The sequence below is a fragment of the Culex pipiens genome, unplaced genomic scaffold (assembly GCF_016801865.2).
Source record: "Culex pipiens pallens isolate TS unplaced genomic scaffold, TS_CPP_V2 Cpp_Un0005, whole genome shotgun sequence".
In the NCBI taxonomy this organism is placed as follows: Eukaryota; Metazoa; Arthropoda; class Insecta; order Diptera; family Culicidae; genus Culex; species Culex pipiens.
This window is the reverse complement of record NW_026292822.1, coordinates 625,734-648,885: the sequence shown is the minus strand read 5'-3', so window position 1 is coordinate 648,885 and position 23,152 is coordinate 625,734. Positions and strand designations below refer to the sequence as shown.

The 23,152-nt window shown below is 36.7% G+C and overlaps 2 protein-coding genes across 4 annotated transcripts in view; one reads left to right on the top strand and one right to left on the bottom strand.

Annotated features, from left to right (window-relative positions):
• LOC120419917 (potassium voltage-gated channel protein Shaw) overlaps positions 1–23,152 on the bottom strand; it is a 128,705-nt gene that overhangs the window by 36,423 nt on the left and 69,130 nt on the right. For all 3 annotated transcript variants that reach the window (XM_052711397.1, XM_039582784.2, XM_039582783.2), the window contains 4 exons: positions 10,219–10,413; positions 9,939–10,157; positions 9,280–9,883; positions 8,910–8,993 (listed from right to left, as the gene is read on the bottom strand). In XM_052711397.1, the coding sequence (XP_052567357.1) occupies positions 8,910–8,993; positions 9,280–9,883; positions 9,939–10,157; positions 10,219–10,413 (1,102 nt within the window). The remainder of the gene's footprint in view (positions 1–8,909; positions 8,994–9,279; positions 9,884–9,938; positions 10,158–10,218; positions 10,414–23,152) is intronic.
• On the top strand, positions 20,243–21,809 carry LOC120419918 (alpha-amylase A-like). The gene has a single exon (XM_039582785.1). It carries the CDS (start codon positions 20,243–20,245, stop codon positions 21,770–21,772), a length of 1,530 nt encoding a protein of 509 aa, XP_039438719.1. The 3' UTR covers positions 21,773–21,809.

Below are 23,152 nucleotides of genomic sequence, written 5' to 3'. Positions count from 1 at the left end.
TTTCCCGTGGTGGGTGGAAAATGAAGATTCAAATTTTTACGATCTCCCGAGTGCCCAGTAAATAAATCCATCCCCCCTAAACTGAAAAATGGTTACGAAAACGAGTGCAAAACAACGACAAGACGTGGGGGGTAATGGCCTTACAACATATTCGTTTTTATGGGGGGGTGATCCTTTTATTGAGTGCTTTCTCCTCCGGCTTCGAGAAGGATTTGGTCGGGAAGAGAAGAATACTGCCGGCTGGAGAGAAAATAAAATTTGAAATTTTTCCACACTTCCTCCGGTAGGCTGACGAGGGGGTTATGGTTGGAGACCTTTGAAAAGCATAAAATTATGACGATTTTGAGAATAATTCAAAGGAATCGTCATTATCGGTAACGAGGAAATTATGAACTCATCAAGTGCAAAGTGGAAGAGTTCAAATTCAATTTGGACGCCGGCGGAACAATGCTGAGTGATTCTGGCAAAAAACAGCTTCCAAAGTACTCTCTCTACTTTATCTGACTCGTTTGGCGCGACGACAAAGTGGTGGCTCCAGTTTCAAGATCAAGGTTGATAATTTTTTGAAGAGTAATCCAACTTTATGATTTTTGTCCATTTAACTTATTCAAAAAAAAAAAAAAAACAGATCGGGTTGATTTTTTTGACTTTTTAAAGAAAAAGTAAAATTTCTCTACTCATTTATCCCAATCTGAAAAACTCGTTCATCACGAAGCATCGCAAGACTCGAATAGGAGCCATTAGTGAGCCTCCCCAGGTCTCCACGTAGTCCTAACCTTACGAAATAGTGCTGCTAATCCGTTGAATCATAATTAACACAAGTAATTTCATTAACGAGAAATTACGCACCTTGGGAGCAGCCGTGGCAGTGAAATGGCACACACCGGCTGCAACAGCGCACACATTTCTTCGAAGCACTTTGCTCATTTGTGCAAATGAGGGAAAAATCGGTGGAACTCCGGCACCGGCCTTAAAGAGAAGGTCATTCACGATATTACTGTTTTTTGCTACTTCTGTTGTATCAACCGGGTGTCAAAGCACTTGGAAACAGTTGGACTCGGGCAGAAGTCGTGAGCAACATCCGGAGTCCGTTGCAGACGAAAAACGAAGATAAATGGCGGTGATTATCTGAGGGATGACCACTACGAGGGGAATATCTATCTTGGACATCAACGACTCGGACTCGTTAGTTCGCTTTAGCGTGTAGAAACATTCTGCAAATGCCGAATTAAAAGCATCAACCTTCGTTAGTCCGGAAATATTTTCAATTCATGAAATGAACAACAATGTTCAGCGGTAAATCAACGTCCTCCCCAAAAAAAAGTCCCAGTATCAAAGTAATTGGTCCCATTCCCGCCTCACAGGAACAAACACTCCAGAGAGCTTTGTCCGATCTACTTGAAGGGGCACAGGGTACACACAATTTGTGTTGTCCTCCTGTACACACAATGGGCCAGACAAATGGTCACGACTGACAGCTCGGTTCGTGGCGTGGCGTCAACGATAGTGTCAATTTGACGTCAATGGTGCGTCGCGACGCCAAGGATGCTTGTTGTTGGGGGACGCCAAATTGGAACGCGAGGGTGATTTGTTTGTTCAACTGCCGGCGATAAGGGAGAGTTGTGGAAGGAACATTTTCTTGAAGGAGTTTTATAAATCTTTGTTAAATTAACTATATTTTTCTAATTGTAAATCCGCATTGAACTAAGATTGCATCAGGTTGGAATTTTGGTTTTAACAGTGATTTTTTGTCAAAATCGTCATTTAAAACTTTTCAAGAATATGTTATATGTTAGGAATGCTTTGCTATGAAGACTGCATGCAATAATTTAAAATAATAATTGTACGATTTTTTTAACATAAATTTTAGAATGATTTTGACAAGTTTCATACAGCAGTTCAAATAAGGGAAACTTTTGATACAAAATGAAAATAGTAGTTTTTGGAAAAGGTAGCAATATGATGTTTGTTCAGTGCAAGTCGTATTTTTAATCTAAAAAATCCACCCAAACTCTAGTTTTGCAACAAGATAAATGCAACGTTTGTTCCTCTGCATGAATTTTATTCGCCTTTAAGATAAGTATCAAACTTCAAAACAGTGTCGAAAAGTATTGATTTTTGAAACAAGTGCTGAAATTTGATTTTTTTATGCAAGATCTGAAAAGTTGGACGTTTAGAAACAAGTGCTGAAAAGTTGAACTTTCCAGCACTCAAATGGATGCTGAAAATTACTTATCGAGAATGACAGGAAAAGTAATTAGTTTCACAACGAGAATGTACACGGATTTAAAAAAAAACTTTATCTTCAAAAAAAAGTTTTTTTTTTCAAGGAAAGCACGTGATTTTTTATTTTATTTTTTATCATGTTTTTTCTGCAATTTTATTGTAAAACTACTCACAATTCCTTCAAATCTCTAATAACGCAACTGCATAGTTTCCTTCGCCATAAATAACGGCACTGATAATTATTTTCCAGCATCCATTTAAATGCATTTGTTACCTGTTAAAAAACTACTTTTTTGCAATTCCGTCGTGAAACTACTTACTTTTCCTGTCATTCTTGAACGACAAAATAGCCTACTTTTCTGCACCAAAAATAACAGAATCGAATAGCAACACTTTTCAAAATTAATGCTGAAAAGTTCTACTTTTCAGCACTGAAATGGGTGCTGAATAGTTGAACTTTTCAGCACTTGTTTCGAAAAGTAACACTTTGCAACCTTTTTTTTGATTTAAACGATTTATTGACAAAATACATGAAAATTTTACTTAAAATTTCACTCAATAAGTGTTTTTCGGAACTGCAAAAAATGTTGTATGGAACTCGTTGCAAAACTTGATTTTTTCAGCACTTTTCGTATTTATCCAACTCGGTGAACCTCGTTGGATAAATGTACGACTCGTGCTGAAAAAATCCTCTTTTTGCAACTTGTTGCATAAACTACTATTTTATTTTTGTACAATTTTTTTTTATTAAACCCTCTACAACCCAACCCCACCTTTAGACAGGTTTCGATCTAAAAATTCGTCAAAAATCAATCTTTCAGCCAATTTTCGATCTTTAAAAATCATTCGAAAGAAAAACTCTTAAAATTTAAGACAATTCTAAGGTTGGAAATGTGACATGTTTTATGTGACTTTGCCAATGTTTTTAAAAATGTCACAAAATAAACAAGCAATGCAATTTGAAATACTAAAAATGAAACAAGAAAAATATAAAACAAGAGAAGTAAAGTTTTTCGTAGAACAAAAGTTGCTCAAAATGACCTCCTAAACACGGGAAAAATAAAAAAAAATCGAAAAAAAATTGGGCAGTAGAGGGTTAAGCAAACCTCCAAAATCCAGTATTGCAACAAGATGAATGCAAAGTTTGTTCCCCGCATGACTGTTATTTGCCGACAATTAAGTATTTGTCACTCATGCTGAAATCTACTCATCGAGAGTGATAGAAGAAGTCAGTAGTTTGACAACGGAATTTTTAAACCTTTTTTTTTCTATAAAAAAATTAGATTTTTATAGTAAGCATTAGAAAAGTCGGTGAATTGTTTTTTGAAGTTTGAATAATTTTCTGCAATTTTGTTGCTTACTATTCCTTTAATTATCTTACATTAACAATCAAAACTGCCTACTTTTCATCGCAAAAATTACAGTACTGATAAGTAGTTTCCAGCATCCATTTAAGAGCTGAAAAGTTAAACTATTCTGCATTAATGTTTTTAGTTTTTTTTGGTTTGAGTTTTTTATTGAAGGTTTTACACCTTTAAATATATTTCTGTAATTTTCGAGTTTTAACACAGTTGGTCTTCACCAAGACAAAATATCAATAATTTAGGATTGATAAATTGCAAAATTTTAATTCTGGTCTGATTAATTTAAAATTAATGATTTGTTGCTTGATTTGCTGTGTAATTAACGATTTTTTTATGAGACGTTTTCATATCGAAAGAACGAAATTCATTTTTCTTAAGTGCTTAATGTTCCTGAACATTACTTGCCTTTAATTTTCTTTCTTCAAATATGTTCATAACTATGAGGAATCGGCTGATTATTACTTAAGAACTGGTTTAATAAATAAAATATTGTGTTGATAATTTCTCCTTACAAATGTAGTGAAACTTGACGGATGATTTTTTTTCTTAGTTTATTATTTCATAAAAAATGTATGTTTAATCTTTCAGTAAATACTTGGCCAATTTTAGTTATGTTTATGTATTAAATTATCAACCATTTTAATAAGAAAAACAATAATGAAAAACAATTCATCAAATTCTGGTAGCTAAGAGTTCTCTAAACCAAATAAATTGAATTTTTGATCATGTTGAATTTCTTCAATGACAATTAAATTTTTGAAAGACTCTTAATTTTTGAGTTAAAAACATTAAAATTGTATGAAGATGCTAAATTTGCCTCCATGACCAAAAACCTCCTGAGCTTTTGGTTACACCAATCGTAGCCAAACGGTAAACACAATTTGCTTCCTGGCAAATACGAAAAGCACCTTCGAGCACCATCATCGCTTCGTTCGTTGGCCATGGAAATTGCTGTTTGTGTTGTTTAGTCGAGTAGGACCTTTTGGCTCATTGCATTTGGTGGTTTTCCGTTTTCTCTCGAGGGACTTTTCCTGTTCTAGACATGGTGCTTTTTCGGTTGTTTGTTTAATGTGGAAGTGGTTGAAAGTTTGCTGGAAAACTTTTGATGTACATTTCCGCAATTTGTTCGAAAAATGTTCTTATTTTAAAGTATATTGACTTCCGTTATAGTCAAAGAAATAATAAATTTTGAATCTTCCTGGTATATCCAAATTGCTGAATCATCAGCGCTGATCGAAAAACCATTCCTTCCTCGAATTCGCACGGTAACGTGCCCCAAAACTGCCACAAACAAAGTCCCATTGAATCATATTGTCATTGGTCTATCCTTCGAAATCGTCACGGATAAAAATATAGACCCGAAATTCATTCGGAAACCGATTTTGATCTGTCCGCCCCTCCCCGTTGTCATAATGCTAGGCACCCTTCCCTTGCGTAGGATTTTCCGAATTTTCCTGACGCAACAAACTTTTCCCCGTCACTTGACTTTTTCTCCTAGCTCTTTTCCATTCAACACCATTTTGCTTGGTCGGCGGGGAGGCCCAGTTATTATTTACCCATTTTATTCAGATCAACAATGTTGAGGACCACGATGGCGATGGTGGCTTGCAGTGCTTTTGTGCTCACCACAAAACAGATTGTGTGAATGTGTTTTTTTTTGCTTTATTTTTGTTTTGCGGAAAAATCCATAAAATCTCAAATTTATCATCTTGTTTAAAATTTGTGGAATTTCTTGATATCTATTTTCCAGGAATATTTTAAAATATATTTTCTAATTCAAAAAATGGCTAAAAAATCCATTAAGGTGGATTCATTAATGGATTAAAGAAGACTATTTTTACCTTCTTCTTTTTTGTACCATTCAGCGAGAGTGGGTGTAAGTTTGATTTTGCTGACATTTTTTTCTTTTTCTGTTGCCTGGTCGTCAAGCCACGTGTTACTAACCATGGCCACACCACGTGACAAAAGGCTGAGGCGTTCGGCATTCAAGTTGAAGCGACAATATCAACAACACGGGTTGGGAGGAGATATCTCGGTTTATCGCCGTCGGACAAACAACAATTCCCTGCAGGAGCCAGGATGGACACACAGTGAAATAATAAAAATTGCTTGGTGTTTTTTTGTTTTTCATTTTGTTTCTCAGTTTTCAGTAAAATGAAATTAAATTGTAGGAAATTTGTTACAAGATATTCAGCATTCATTTGATTGCTGAAAAGTTCAAATTTTCGATACTGGTATACTGGTAAGGTAAATAACATTCAGGTGGAGAAACAAACATTCCATTTGTGGAACTTCCTCTAATATCAAAAAAGCCATTTCAGTTTGCTCATAAAAATACAATATTTTTTACGGATTTAAGATTTTTTTTTACATAAGATAAATTTCCCAAGACACGTTTTTTGTATTTAATTTATTTTTATGTGGTTTTAGGCTGGTACAACTATTTAAAAAAGTTTTTGTCCCCCCCTCCTTTCTAAATCAACTAGAAAAATAAGGGGGCAGAAATTTTATCACATTTTAGCATATTTGGGTTCATTTAAATTGTATAGTACCGCAAAACAAAATCGCTATTTTTTTTGTTTTCATCAGATCGTAAAAACTAGTGTAGACTAGACTAGTGTAAAAGGCATTTCAAAACACTTTTTTTCCAATTGGCTTGTTATTTCAATTTTTATATAATTTTTTGCCCGCCCCTTAAGTGCTTTTCGTTAAATCTAGAAATCTCATTCCAAAATTATGCATGACATCAGTTTTTTTATGTTAAATAAAGTTTGCTATTTAAATGTGCTTTACAGAAATTTTAATGCAGAACTCCGTTTTTTTTAATTCTAGGCACAGAGTCTGAACTATTTTTTATTAAACAGCATCCATAAGTGTTCATTTCTAGAAACATCGAAAATTTCGGAAAAAAATCTTAAAATATAAATTTTGGAATCTGGACAAACATTTCGAAAGGACCAAATCTGGAGTTTTTGAAAAAGTTCCATAACAAATACTTTACTTTTTTCTTTTAGAATGAAAAAAAAAAGTAAAATGTCAGAATATTTCCTTCAAATTTATCTAAGGAACATTTAATATGTTTTCTCTAATCATGCAGCGGATAACAAAAAAACAGAAAAAATAAAACCGCATTAGTTTTATAATGCCATTATCTCAGCAACTAATGGTCTAATTTTCAATGTTAAAAAATAAAACATAAGTGAAAATTCCTGATTTCTTAGAAATTTTTATTGAGAAATTTTGGAATCAAGACTAACATTTTTAAAGGACTAAATATGGAGTTGTTTGAAAAGGTTCTATAACAAAATTTTCACTTTTTGCTTTTAGGGTGTTTTGAATACCACTGACTCAAGGCGATTCCAAATACACCCAAAAAGCAAAAAAAAAAAACAAAAAATTTGTGTGTTGGATCTTTTTAAAATAATCTCCAGAAATATTCAAAGAAAAACAAAACAAAAAAAACTAATTTCATGCCAAATTTTTATTCATTCCAATAAAAAGAATCACATTCTATTTGTCAAACATTTTCAAAACATTTGAGTTATTCGCAATGAATTTGAAATTCAGATTAATTGTTTCTTAATTTCTATGGAGTTTCAAGTCATGATAATTCTTCTGAGCAATTCTCCACCATACCCGGAAATGGATTTTACTTATATTTTTTGATTTGGCTCACACTTTGTGGGGGCCTTCCCTATGACCAAAGAAGTAAAAAAATCGAAAATCTGTAACTTTTTAAGGAATGTTTTGATTGATTTGTTGTCTTGGGCAAAGTTGTAGGTATTGATGAGAACTATACAGAAAAAAACAGATACACGGATTTTTTTTCGATTTTTTGATTAACTTTTTTCCTAAAAAAAACAATTTTCCATAATCTGTATTTTTTTATTTCTGATTTTTTTCCATATGTTTTAGGGGACAAAACCAGCATATTTTAAGCCATTTAGAAGTATTGACCAACATTTTGTCGACGAACTATGATTTTTTTAAAAGTGATGTTTGTAAAAAAATCCTGTACTCAACATTTTTGACATCATTTTTTATCGATATTACGCCATTTTGAAAATTTAGTCTTGATTATTTTTTTAATATTGTTTTCGAAAAGATCTGAAAATTTAACAAATGTTTAATTTTTTAACAAAAAACTTCAATTTTCCTGTTTTTTCATAAGCCGCCAGAGGTCCAATCTTCAAAGTCTTTTATACAATTTTATGGCAAATTTGCTGAACTTAAAAAAAATATTTTTAGGAATGGACAATCATGGGCACTTTTTTAAGAAAATCAAAAATGCGGAATTTTTCCGACAAAATTTATCTTTGAATGGCTATATTTTGAAAATGGTGTACCTTACCAAAAAAAAATCGATTTTACTTTAAAAAGTTAGGTCATCAAATTGTAAGTACAAGATTTTTTTTTACAAAAATCACTATTTAAAAAAAAATCATAACGCGTCGGCAAAATTTCGGTCCATACTTCTGAATGGCTTGAAATATGCGGGGTTTTGTCCCCTTAAACATATAAATAAAATCTAAAATGAAAAAAAAACACGGATTTTGGGAAATTGTTTTTTTTTGTGAAAAAAATCAATCAATCAAAAAACAGATTTTCAAATATTTACGTTTCATTTTTGTATGAACAGCTGCCAAAATTGTATGGAGACTTTTATGGATGAACCAATGACACACAATTGCTTCTTTGGTCATATGGAAAGACCCCTCAAAGTTTGAGCCAAATAAAAAATATAAGTAAAATACATTTACGGATTTGGTGAATAATTGCACAAAATTAATAATTTATGTAGAAAAGGGAAACAAATTTATACAACGATTTAGAAATGGAAACACTTGAAAGAGTTCTGAAATAGCAACACTGTCTGGTCGAACGAAAACTTCCCAATTTTAGATTTGACCAGCTAAACGAATTGTTCACAAAACGAAAACAAAGAGTGCAAAACAAACCCTAAATCAAATAACACGGAACATAATGGCTGTCTGGAGGAAAAGGGAATGTTTGCAAAAAAATAAATTGTTGACCACCCAGAAAATCACAAATAAAATAAAATAAAGGAATCCGGCGGCGCATTGTTGCCAGCTGTTTTCTCGGTTCGACTTTGGTGTGGTCAAACCGAAATTGGAAATTGAAGAAATAAAACTTGAAATGTGTGGCGATTAGTCAAAAAGAAGCTTTGCTATCTTGCGCCGGTATGTTGAATCAGCGGAAACAAAACGAAAGATGAATGGGTGGAAGATTTGCTGTTTTGCGGAAAATTTCTCCGTGATACGTGAAATACAACAAGCGATTTAGGCCGCCCGTACTTACCTATCTTTGGCCCGAGGTCCTTTGTTTTGGGTTGGTTCATCCGGCGGGCCATCGGGCCGGAACCGGGCATTCCCGGGGGTTGACCTGGTAGGGGGGAGGGCGCGCGCGGCCAAGCAGTGACAATACGCGATAAATGACACCAATTGTTAGTGTGATTGTGTATTTGTGGTTTTGTATGTGTGTTTGGGTGTGATTTGCGGTGTAGATAAAAAAATGAAAAGAGAGAGAATGGACAATTTTTTTTGAGGTTAGAAGCATGTCGCGAACCGTTGTCGAAGTTGGACTCCAGGGGAACACACTAATTTGAAAGCTCAGCGTTGATGATGGTCCTAACGAGGGATTCATGTTTTGGTGGGACGGCCGGACTTACCTGCCACTCGGGGGGCTCGTAACTGTTCCACGGGCAGCACTCGACGGCGCTTCTTGGGCAGTTTGGCCCGGGCCTGGGTGTGCGAGTAGTACATGGCAAAGTTGCTCACGATGACCGGCACGGGCAGGGCAATCGTCAGTACGCCGGCCAACGCGCACAACGCCCCGACAAACATCCCGATGTAGGTCTTCGGTGCCATGTCGCCGTACCCCACGGTGGTCATCGTGACCAGCGCCCACCACAGCCCCAACGGGATGCTGTTGAAGTCGTTGTGCGGATTCGCCTGGATTCGCTCGGCGTAGTACACCAAGCTGGCGAATATCACGATGCCGAGCACCAGGAAGAACACCAACAGGGTCAACTCCTTGGCCGAGGCGCGAAACGTCTGGATCAGGATCTTCAGCCCGGACGAGTGTCGCGTCAGCTTGAACAACCGCATGATGCGGATGATGGAGAAGAACTCCAGGATGTCGGCGTTCTCCAGGTGGGACGCGAACCGCTGCAGGATCAAATCCACGTAGAAGCTCAACGTGGCGATGTAGTCGATGATATTCACAGATGAGGTGATGAACTCGCACTTGTGCGGGGACGAGATGAAGCGGACCTGTGAAGGAAATGTTCCTCAAACCAAATTCTAGGAATTGCCATGAATAACTCACCAAAATCTCCAGCGTGAACCACGCGTTACAGACGCACTCGATGTAGAAGAACGCCACGTGCGCGTTGGTTTGCGTTTTGTCCAGCACCCAGGCCGCGCTGCCGTTCGCAGTCCGCACGGTGATGTTCCGCAGCACCGGCACGCGCATATCCGGGTGGGTCTTGAGGCAGAATGACAAAATCGACACGCAGATGAAGAACACCGATATCACGCCGATGATCTGTTGAAGAGTTGAAGTCATGTGAGATTTGAGGTTATGTCACTCCAGAAAAGTCACCCACCTTGGCCGCATTCGAGCTGTACGGTTCGTCAAAGAGTGACCAAATCTGGGGCTTCATGTGCTGCCACCACGAGACGGTGCCCTTGAAGTAGTCGTCCTCGTAGCCGAACTTCCGGGCCAGCTCCTCCTCCGTGGGCTTTTCCGTGTCCAGGTCGAGCCGCTCCAGCACGGCCAGCGTCTCCTGGGTGTCACGATGCTGTAGGTGGGAAGAAAATGGGGAAGAAGTTTGTCAAATTGAAGGTCAGCTAAATGTGTTGAACGTGGGAGCTAGACGAGCAATAAAGTTAGAAAATGATAAATATTTTTTTTCGTATTTATCACAGAGAAACTAATGTTATCAACAACTAGTTCCGAAAAATACGGTCCCAACCCATCCAGACCCGATTAGCGGCGTCCGAACCTTACCCCTCTGGGGAGGGCGTTTGTGGTCATAAATTCTAAACGGATGGTCCCCTAAGTGTGCCCCAATCGCAGGCTCAATAAATCATAACACCCCGAAACTGCGCTGCCACCACACCACATGAGAGTGGTGACAAGCGGCCAGTTAATTTCAGGGGGATAATTTATGGACAATACTGACGTTGGCGGTATTTTTGTTGCCGGGGAGATGCCCTCTGGCGAAGTACTTTGTTTCAATATTTAGTGCCACTGGGGGATACGCACGAGTTTGGTTCGTGATAAATTTGAATTATGCTGCTGTCAACATAAACTTTCTTTGAGTGATTGTTTCAAATAAGTCACGCTACTCGAAATTGTCTTTTTGAAATAGAGAACAAATAGTTTTGGTAACATAATCGAATTATCGTACTAAACATTAAGAACTGGATATGAAAAGCAATAAAGCATTTCAAAACTAATAGCAAGGCTTGAGCAATTTGTAAAATAATCGTTCTTACGCTTAAGTATAAAACTCACGTTCATTTTGGTCATTTTGTTCATTTTGTTCATTTTGTTCATTTTGGTCATTTTGGTCATTTCGGTCATTTCGGTCATTTGGTCATTTCGGTCATTTTGGTCATTTCGGTCATTTTAGACATTTCGGTCATTTTTGCCAGTTTAGTCAATTTCTCGGGTGAGTTTTCAAAAAGCCGTAAGAGCCACCGTGACCTCCGGCACTAATTTTCGTTTTTCTCCAAATTGAAACAATATTTCATTTGTTTTGAGTTTAGGGCACTTGAAGGACGTGTAGATGAGCAATCTCAAGCATTTTTGAAATTGGTTTTTCATAAGTAGGTCGAGTACCGATGCAAAAAGGGCTTTGTTTACCAATGGCTCTTGCGTCCTTTTGAAAACTAATCCGAGATTTGGTCATTTCGATTATTTTGGTCATTTTGGTCATTTTGGTAATTTTGGTCATTTTGGTCATTTTGCCCTTTTTTGTTCATTGTGGTCATTTCAGTAATTTTGTCCTTTTTGTTAATTTTGGTCATTTTGTTCATTTTGGTCATTTAGGTCATTTCGGTCATTTTGGTCATTTCAGTCATTTCGGTCATTTTTGTCGTTTTGGTCATTTTGGTCATTTTGGTCATTTTGGTCATTTTGGTCATTTTGGTCATTTTGGTCATTTTGGTCATTTCGGTCATTTCGTTCATTTTGGTCATTTTGGTCATTTTGGTCATTTCGGTCATTTCGGTCATTTCGGTCATTTCGGTCATTTCGGTCATTTCGTTCATTTTGGTCATTTTGGTCATTTAGGTCATTTAGGTCATTTTGGTCATTTTGGTCGTTTCTGTCATTTAGGTAATGTCCGTCATTTTGGTCATTTCGGTAATTTAAGTCATTTCGGTCATTTTGGTCATTTTGGTCATTTTGGTCATTTTGGTCATTTTGGTCATTTCGGTTATGTTGGTCATTTTGATCATTTTGATCATTTTGATCATTTTGATGATTTTGATCATTTTGATCATTTTGATCATTTTGATCATTTTGATCATTTTGATCATTTTGATCATTTTGATCATTTTGATCATTTTGATCATTTTGATCATTTTGATCATTTTGATCATTTTGATCATTTTGATCATTTTGATCATTTTGATCATTTTGATCATTTTGATCATTTTGATCATTTTGATCATTTTGATCATTTTGATCATTTTGATCATTTTGATCATTTTGATCATTTTGATCATTTTGATCATTTTGATCATTTTGATCATTTTGATCATTTTGATCATTTTGATCATTTTGATCATTTTGATCATTTTGATCATTTTGTTCATTTTGATCATTTTGATCATTTTGATCATTTTGATCATTTTGATCATTTTGATCATTTTGATCATTTTGATCATTTTGATCATTTTGATCATTTTGATCATTTTGATCATTTTGATCATTTTGATCATTTTGATCATTTTGATCATTTTGATCATTTTGATCATTTTGATCATTTTGATCATTTTGATCATTTTGATCATTTTGATCATTTTGATCATTTTGATCATTTTGATCATTTTGATCATTTTGATCATTTTGATCATTTTGATCATTTTGATCATTTTGATCATTTTGATCATTTTGATCATTTTGATCATTTTGATCATTTTGCCATTTTGGTCTTTTTGGTCATTTTGGTCATTTTGATCATTTTGATCATTTTGATCATTTTGATCATTTTGATCATTTTGCCATTTTGTTCTTTTTGATCATTTTGTTCATTTTGATCATTTTGATCATTTAGGTCATTTCGGTCAATTCGGTCATTTTGGCTATTTTGGTCATTTTGGTCATTTTGGTCATTTTGTACATTTTGATCATTTGGGTCATTTAAGTCATTTAGGTCATTTCGGTCAATTCGGTCAATTCGGTCATTTTGTTCATTTCGATCATTATGGTCATTTTGGTCATTTCGGTTATGTTGGTCATTTTGGTCATTTTGGTCATTTTGATCATTTTGATCATTTTGATCATTTTGATCATTTTGATCATTTTGATCATTTTGATCATTTTGATCATTTTGATCATTTTGATCATTTTGATCATTTTGATCATTTTGATCATTTTGATCATTTTGATCATTTTGATCATTTCGGTCATTTTGGTCATTTTGGTCATTTTGGTCATTTTGTACATTTTGATCATTTGGGTCATTTATGTCATTTAGGTCATTTCGGTCAATTCGGTCAATTCGGTCATTTTGTTCATTTAGATCATTATGGTCATTTTGGTCATTTCGGTCATTTTGTTCATTTCGATCATTATGGTCATTTTGTTCTTTTTGATCATTTTGTTCATTTTGATCATTTAGGTCATTTCGGTCAATTCGGTCATTTTGGTCATTTCAGTCATTTTGACTTTTTTGGTCATTTTGGTCATTTTGATCATTTTGGTCATTTTGGTTATTTTGGCCATTTTGGTCATTTTGGTCATTTTGGTCATATTGAAATTTTTTTAGTTTTGATAATTTTTTCTTCTATTTTCACTAACTAAAATCGCTTTTTCTCCCCTATCAATCGGATATGGTACTGCTGTCGGCTCAAGTAGCTCTCGCTTTTTCCCCAGCGTAGCAAAAACAATCTCCTTTCGGCAAATTGATTGTTTATTTTGCGCAAATGGCCGGCGGGTTTTCAGCGCTGGTTTGATTTATTCCGGGTACTAAAACTCGGCTCGAGTCGAGTCAAAACCCAAATGGAAATCGTTCGCACCGTTGTTTGATGGCGTTGCCGTTGGCCAGTTCCGCCGCGGAGTAAACATTTTGTGAACCGAGTTGTCAGCGGAAGAGAACCACGTGGTGCGGGCAAATCACGGCCACTAACGTCAGCTTGGCCGGTGTAAGCCGATTGGTTTGTGCATAAATTTCTGTTCTTGTGTGTTTCATTTGGGTTATTGTGGTTTGGCAGCTGTGCTGGACTTGCCATGAACCATTTCTAATGGAGTCAATCAGTGCATTCCTCCGAGTCGTTTGGTAGGGTAATTGGGGCAATTATCGCCCGGGTTCTCAGTTGTTGCACTCCTCCAGGGTGATAAACTTTGCATAAACAACTCAGCATCAACTCGGCGCATTAATTCAAGACTGTTCTCCGATGCAAATTGCATGGGTAATTCCCTTGTTCATGTATTTATCACGATTGGACTCGGTTGCCTGCTGATGCCCTCCGACAAAGTGTCCAACCACAAAAGGTTCTCCTGCTTCTTGGCAGGGGGTCATCCCAGACAAAGTTGCCACAAACGAGCAGTGCATTTTGCTGTGGTCCGGGTTTGCATCCATTCCAAAGCGGCTTACATTAAAACTTATGTCTGGACAAGAGTGCTTCAGCTATCCAATAAACATTGTTGCTTGGCCGGGCAGCTTCTGGACTTCTCTTCTACAAAAGCCAAATCTTGGCTCGTTCTCACTTTGCTTGGAGCTGGGGAGGTTGGAACAAAAACTGAATTCATTATTAAACACGAACTCCGAGCTCCGAGCAGGAACTCCAGCCGAGGGACACCAACAGACTGCAGTAGTGTGGCCCAGGGCCGTGACCAGCTCAATATCAAACGCGCGCGAGCGATGCCCCAGTTTTAACGACGACGTGTTTGGAGGCAAGTCTCAATATACTCGTGTTGTTTACATGATTAATGTACGTGTATCTTTGAGCAGTGCTCTATGCGGGCTGGCCAGTAGTGTAGTGCACCGTAGGGAAATTAGTGTGTCTGCTCTGGTTGAAGGAAGATTCGATGCCTGGACCGGGCGTTCGACACCCGAGGAGCATCGACTAGCCGGAGGCATCGTCGTGGACACCAGCTGCCAGGAAGGGACTCCAATTTCGGTTTCTGGTTTATGATGGTGCCAGCAGCAGCAGCTAGCTAGTAAAGAAAGTCGTTTTAGTTTAATCAAGATTTTAGGATTAAAGTTTTGAAATTTGATATGCCAGTGGTGGACGATGGCGCCATGTGTCTTCAATTTAAATTTACGAATCTTTCGGTATAATGTTTTTTACAGTTTTAAAAAAATCTCTAAAATGCCGGTGATGCTTTAAAATTGGTAAACAAAAAGTTAAAGATAATCAAGATTAATTGCATTCCAAGCAAACAATCACATTTCCCTTGAAAGGATTTTCTTTTTTTTCTGGATTTTCGATTATCTTTTCCCCCAAAATAACAATACAAAAAAAAAAACAGCACAAACGAACGAACTAAGCTCTTTTCTGCCAGAGTGACACTCAAATCTGGCACGTGATGGATCGATGACTGACTTGTGTGTTAGTCTCGGGTGTAACCATGATGCAGTGTTGCCATTTGTTTAATGGTTTTTGAAATATTTTTTTTTATGACCATTCCATAAATAAAATTTCAATTTAGTCATGTGGAGTAAAGTATTATTAAATGATTTATTCAAATCCTCAGATCAACACTCTTGCTAATGTTTTCAGCATACAATTTATCACAACTTTACTTCAAATAGGAAACAAAAAAAAAAGATATTCTCTACATTTTCTGAAATCGAAGGACTTTTCAGGGAAAAATAGATAGATACACGTAAAAAATAATATAATATTACAATTTTATCATTATTCCAAAAAACGTATTTTCAAGATTGTTGGATATTATTTACAGAACTAAAAAAGGCATTTTTTGTGTTTGGATGATGTAAAATCTGGTACTAATATAATACGAATATAAAACAAAAAGATTTTTGGCAAGAATCGAAAATATTGTCAAACAAAATTTCAAAAATCACTTTAAGTTGTATAATAAAATTTGCAATCGGAAATTACTTCTTTTTTTTTGTTGACAAGGATTCGAACAGTTTTCAGTTTTGACCATTAAAAATAAGTAGGTAGCAGGTGACACCTTTTGAAACGGCTTAAAAAACCTACTGGATATATTTAAATATAAGGGTAATTTTTCAAATTATTTTTATTTTAAAAGAGCAGACAATTCAACCCAATTTTTATTTGTATCATCGAAAATCGAACCACTAGTAAACTTTTTGCCTTCTTAATTATGAGCCATTCTTTTAAATAAATAGCATGATTTCCAATCTTATTTTAGAGTTTTTTCTTTCCTAAAAACAAATATTGTGTTGTAATAATAATGTAATATAGGGGAAATAAACCCATTTTAAGCCTAATAAGCGGTCTTGTTTGAATGATGCTGGATAATCTGGAGTGTTCCTTGAAATTCAGTGAAACCAAGTACACCAACGAGTAGAGCAACTTTTTGTGAACATTCCTGTTTATTTTCACTTTTATTAAAAGTTATGCTATTCCTTTTACAAGCATTTAAAAAAATATTGCAAAAATGCATTCTAATCAGTCGTGTGCATTGGGCCACGCCCATTTTTGTATTTTCAGCTTAGTTCTTTTTTTCTTCCAACGCTCGTTTGGGTCTGCTTTGTGCTGCCAAAATTGATGAAATTTTGAGCGAACACTCACGAAAAGTAGCATTTATAGAAAAAGTTTCCTGGCAACACCACAAGCGCTGCTGGTGGTGTTGGTGGCCACCCTTTGTTCTTTATTTGCCTTCGCTTTTCGCTCGGTTTTCTTCAGCCTTCGATTAGAATGGATGGTCAAAATTGAAACGTCAAAATACCTAGCGCGTTTGTTTTTTTGATGGCGCTTGCTAATTATTTACATGTTTCGGGATTATTTTTCAAGTGAGTGACTAAGTAATGGTTAAAAGAACATGTTACCGGTAGTTGGAAGCAATGTTATATCTTAAGCGCTTTGAAATCGTTAGCGAAGTGAAAAGATATTGATGGCGACTTTCGTTAAGCAATTAACCTCTGATCTTGCGTGTGGATGTGTGTGCCACCAAAATGATGAGAAATGGTCTCGCAAAATAGAAATTATGATCAAAAGTGCATTAAATTTGATCTTTTTGGCCAGTAAGTGGCATACTGGTAAGTTTTTTTTTTTTGTAATTTGGTTTACAGCCTAAATAGTATTTTTGGAGCTTTAATCGAGCATCAAACTCTCCATATGACGAAGATACGTGTTTGATTAGAAAGGGTATATTTCCCCTAGTGAGTTATCTCATTCTTTCAAACATGAGCAGTTCTTTTCAAAAGATAAAGGTCTGTCTTTTAAAAATATTTTGAGAGATTTTCCTTTTTTGATAAGCATAGTTTTCTTGATGTTTGTATTTTCTTTTTTTTTAAAAAACGCTCCCTTTTCTTAATTGTTGTAATATTTTTGTGAGTGTTTCTATTCCTTCAATCATAAGCAGTTTATTTTGTTTAAAGTCTGGCTTCTAGAAATACTTTAATTGATTTTCCATTCTTGAAAAACTAACTATTATTGATGGTCTTTAACCGTTAGCGTCATAGATCTAGGTATTTTTCTTAAAATTTATTTTCCCTAAAAGAGCACTCAGCTAGCAAAATCTTAACTTAGAAATACACAGAAAAAATGATGGTAATATTACATCATAAAATGGTGATTATTCATCAGTTTTTGATGAATTTTCAACAGGTTCACATTTTTACACATTTTTTACTCAAAAAAGAGTTAATAATATTCAACCTACCGTAAAACGGGGTGACTTTGATAGCCGGGGTGACTTTGATAGGTTTGAGATTTTTCCGCAAAATGAAGAGTACAAATTAAATACGTACGGAATGGTTTGTAATCCTACTGACCGTCGTAGAGCAGTGCTCAAGGTACCTCAAGAAGAACTTTTCATAAAATTTTGAGACGTTTAAAATGTTAGTTAACTATAATTAAGAAAATGTTGATGAATGGTATTATTTCAAACTTCTCAAAGTGTCATGATTTTCTCAATGAACATGATTTTGAATCAAAAAACGGAATGCATTTTCCGATTCTTTGGACAGTTTTCCATTAGAAGAAGGTGAAATAAGTTTTTAAATAATAAATAATTTGTGTTTTTGAAACATAATTAAAAAAAATCTCCAAATTTATAGGCAATTTCAGTTGAACAAATTTCATATAAAATGTGAAAACTTCTGATTCGTGCTACGAATTCAGTTTAAAAAGCAATATAAATCGATAATTTTATGAACAATAGTAGATTTAACGAATTCCAGGCAAAATTACAGCTTTTTAACGATTTTACCTTAAATTTATATGTATTTTGTTAAAATGCTTATAAACTTAATTAACTAAATATAAACATTGATTTTTTTTTCTTTAAAACTATTTCAGCAACCTTAGTGATGGTACATTGACGTAAAAATAAAGTTTTGAACTCCTTTAATCTGATTTTAACAAGAAAAACTATGACTATCAAAGTCACCCCGGAATTTGAACTAAGAATTTTTAACGTGACTATTTTTCTAAGCATTATTAAAACAACTTTTTTCAAAAATATTGCTTGGACTTTGTGTGGCCTACCCCAGTACATGTTTTAAAAATAATAATCTTGAGAAAAACCTTACCAGTTGGAAAATATTCCAAAAATAAATTGAAATCCTATCAAAGTCACCCCGGTTTACGGTACCAAATTTTCAATCTTTCAAAATTCAACTTTTTTTCTGTGTTCATGGAAAAAATGACCGATTTCTAAAATACTTTGTGAGTTATTTTTTCTATTTTAAAAACAACTTATTATTGACTGTCGTTAAAATTGTGTGAGTTTTTTCATTCTTTGTAACATGAGCACTGCCCAATAGTTCTTTAAAAAAAACGACTTCTAAAGAATTTAATTTTTACTCTTTAAACTTGCTGCTCCCCTCACTTAACCCCCCCCCTTTCCTAAATATCTCCAAAAACCCAGGGATATATTTTTTTTAAGGCCTCTAAATTTTAAACGAAAACAGGAGTTAAAATAACTGAAAACCATTCAAAACACCTTTTCATAGCTGTTTATCAATAGTCTAATTCGGGCTCATTTAAAAATTTGCTTTTTTTTTATATTCAAGGAGATACAGGATTGTTGACTCCACAACTCACTTTTTTAAAGGCAAATTTAAGGAAAACTCCATAATTAAGAAAGTTCTCTGTTTTGCAGTTGATAAATAAGTCGAAAGCAAACAACCTGTTGATTTTAAAATTAGATTTAAGGGTTCACAGCAACCAAAGAAGTTGTTGTCTTCTTATACCAAAATTGTCAAACTTACGGACCCAATCCTGCAAAAATCTGATTGTAAAAATAGTCAAACTTTGTTGTAAATTATTTGGTAGACTGTACTTTAGGGAATGAATCAAAAATTATATCGATAGTTCCCGTAGTTTTGAAGATACTAAAATGTCTGTAACAAAAATCTTGGTGCAAAAGCTCTGGTTGATGTGCACCGTTAAGTCGCATAGAAGTATTTTTTTCAGAATCGGCTTCCAGTTTAAATTTAAAAATAACTTTCGACCTTTTGAGTTTTGGACAATTGCTCATTCGACCTTTTGTACGTTCGACCTTATGGCATACCTTCATAAGGCAAAACGGCCTTTGTAACATTTGGAATTCATGGACCAAAATTCATCCAAATTAAAAAATATAGAATTAAAATTTCTTAAAAAGATGTGAAATTCTAGAGAATTACTTAAGGGTACAAAGCAACCAGAGAAGTTATTGTCTTCTTATTCCAAAATTGTTGAACTTACCCAATCCTGAAATAATTTGATTACAAATTTTGTTGTAAATGTTAATAGAAAAAGTAGCTAAGAGGATGATTAAAACAATATTTCGATAGTTCTCGTAGTTTTGAAGATACTAAAATGTCTTTAACAAAAATCTTGGCGCAAAAGCTCTGGTTGATGTGCACCGTTAAATGCAAAATCACGCGAGAAAGCATTTCCAAACAGTTATCTTCTTCCAGATTGACTACCATGTTACATCAGTGAACCAAAAAATACGAAAAGCACCCCCAGATACATCACATCCGAGAACTTGTGAGTGATTTTGCGTTGGCAGGTTGTTAGGAGATGTTGGTCAGTTTTGGGTTGTCTAATCTTCAAAAATAAGATAGACTGTAGGGAATTCCCTGATAACTGTAGGTCATGTCATTGAGCCGGATGCAATGATTTTGGCAATCTATAATTAGGTAGCTATCTTGCCAAAACAAACCTTTTCGATAAGCTTGAGTATGCTGATAACTATACCCTATATAAAGGCGTGAGAGGCAAGCCAGCAGAAATCAAATAAACATGAAGTCGAAGGTGGTGTTACTATTAAGCCTACTCGCGGCAGCGGCCGTCGTCCACGGCCAGCACGATCCGCACTTCTGGCCCGGTTACAGCACGATCGTGCACCTGTTCGAGTGGAAGTTCTCCGATATTGCGCTGGAATGTGAGCGCTTCCTGGGACCGCGAGGTTTCGGCGGCATTCAACTGTCCCCGGTCAACGAGTACGTCATCGTGCAGCGTGGCGCAAACCGACCCTGGTGGGAGCGCTATCAGCCGGTGTCGTTCAAGATCATCTCCCGGTCGGGCAACGAGCAGGATTTTCTGGACATGTCACGCCGGTGTAACGCCGTGGGGGTGCGGCTGTACGTGGACATCATTATCAACCATATGGCGGCTCATCCGGGTGACAGCGGGGACGGAGTGGGCGTTGGAGTTGGAGGGTCTACGTCGATTCCGAGGGATCGATACTTCCCGGCGGTGCCGTTTGGCGACGCGGACTTTAATCCTTCGTGTCAGATCACCGACTGGGGTAACGCTGTGCAGGTGAGGGACTGTGAGCTGCTGGGATTGCCCGATTTGAACCAAGCGGTTGGGAATGTGCGGGATCGGTCGGTTGACTTCTTGAATCATTTGATTGACTTGGGAGTTGCTGGCTTCCGTGTGGATGCTGCCAAGCACATGTGGCCCGGGGATATGGAGGTCATCTTTGGTCGGTTGAAGAATTTGGACACCAGCTTTGGATTCGCTCCGGGGTCGCGTGCCTTCATGATGCAGGAGGTCATCGACAACGGTCCGCATGAAGCGATTCGGAAGTACGAGTACACCCACCTTGGAACGGTCACGGAGTTCATGTACTCGTTCTACGTGGGACGTGCCTTCGTGGGTAACGACGCCCTAATTTGGCTGCAAACCTTGGGTGTAGACTGGGGACTGCTACCTTCAAGAGATGCCTTGGTGTTCGTGGACAACCACGACAATCAACGCGATCATGGCTCGGGAGGTCAAGGAGGTAACATCTTAACCCATAAGGCGCCAAGGCCGTACAAGATGGCAACCGCATTCGCGGCAGCCTTCCCCTTCGGTCAACTCCGAATCATGAGTTCGTTCTTCTTCGACGACTCGGACCAGGGACCTCCGGAGGATGCCAACAACAACATTATCTCTCCGTCGATCAATCCGGACGGTAGCTGTGGAAACGGTTGGGTTTGCGAGCATCGCTGGCGCCAAATTACCAACATGATCAACTTCCGGAACGTTTGCTGGGGAGCCCCGATGACGAACTGGTTCTCCAGTGGGCAGAACAAGATTGCCTTTGGACGGGGCAGCTGTGGTTTTGTGGCGTTCAACAACGAGCCTGGGCAGGACATGTTGGAGGTTGTGCAGACCGGGTTGCCGGCTGGAGTTTATTGTGACGTTATATCTGGGGAGAAGGTTGGAAGCGCTTGTACTGGTAAGAGCATCTCGGTTTTGGCCGATGGTCGAGCTTCAATCAGTATTGCTCGGGATGCTGAGGATGGTGTGGTGGCAATTCACATTGAGTCTCGTTTGTAAAATGCCAAAACAGATCTAATAAAACGATTCAACCGAAGCTCACACAAAGCAGTTCATTTCAACTTCCGAAACCGGTCGATATTTACCCTTTTGCGGAAGTAACTTTTCAGATATTGCTTGCCTTTATGAACGCCCCTGGCGATACCGAAATACGGCAGAGCAATATATAAATTTCCCATGATCGTAAAACACGGGGGCGAAAACTTTTCTCACGTCCAAACGATAGCTTTCACCTCTATTATCCTTTTTTTTGCCAAGCGTGATAATAATGCTCGTGAGTAGGATTCATCTCCTTCTGAGTGTTACAAAGTAAAAATTTTGTATGAAATATCACGTCCACCGAGAGAATGGGGGGAGGGGTTTCAATAAAAGCCGGGGAATTTGATCCGGAATGGTGTGTCTGAACCGAGGAGTAAGTGCTCTGAGATGGGATCCGTTTCGGCTGGCCAGCTTAATTTTATGAACTTTCCAATTTGGTTTTCATGTTGCCAGAGCAAATATTGATACTCGTCATACCCATAGCAATGTCGGTCGTCGTTCTGACCCACTTCAGGGGAGTTGCCTGGTAAATTTTGGTAATTCAGTTGTTGTTCTCCACGATTTTCACAAAAAAACTTCTGAAAATAAGTTTGACGAAAATTTTCTGAAAAAATCTTTGACTATACGAAAAAAAAAACAAAACGAAATTTCCATGTAATTTGGTTTTATTCCATATTTTTACAACATACCCGCCAAAATCTCCAGATTATTAACATTCTCCACCAGCAAACTAAGTCCGTCAGCAGCAGCTGCCCGTGGCAACTTGGCAAATCAGCACTGAACCAGGCCCAAGCAAAGCAGATTTGTGGCAACCCAGAAAGGTTTGTTGTTTAAAGTCAGAACTCTAAACAGTCATAAATTGGACGTTTTGCTTCAGTGGTCCGGCACCAGGTTCGATGGGTTCGATTACGAAAATTGAAACCAAATAGCGGCAGAGTGTTGGCCAAATGTTTACCATTCGGATCAATAACAGCCGGTATATGGTAGTCTTAGAAGGGAGCAGTGGGTTGTTGGAGGCAGTTTGTCTGTTTGAAAAACGGCAACGATATGTTATGATGCAAATATACCGGAACGATGCACCCGTACATCTTTTGTGTATTGTTGAAGGAATGCATGTTTATTTTGTTGCTGCAAATGCACAGTGAGCAAGCATAGCATTTTTTATTTTTTTTTTCAAGCATAACATTTCAATCGCTCTGTTATCTCACAATTCAAAATGTGTAAAAAGCCCTAAAGTGTAAATTGATTAAAAATGCTTTTATCAACGTTTAACACATTATTCTTCATAAAATGTAAAAAAAAACTGTGCCAATCTGAAAGATTTAAACTTGAAAGGCATAA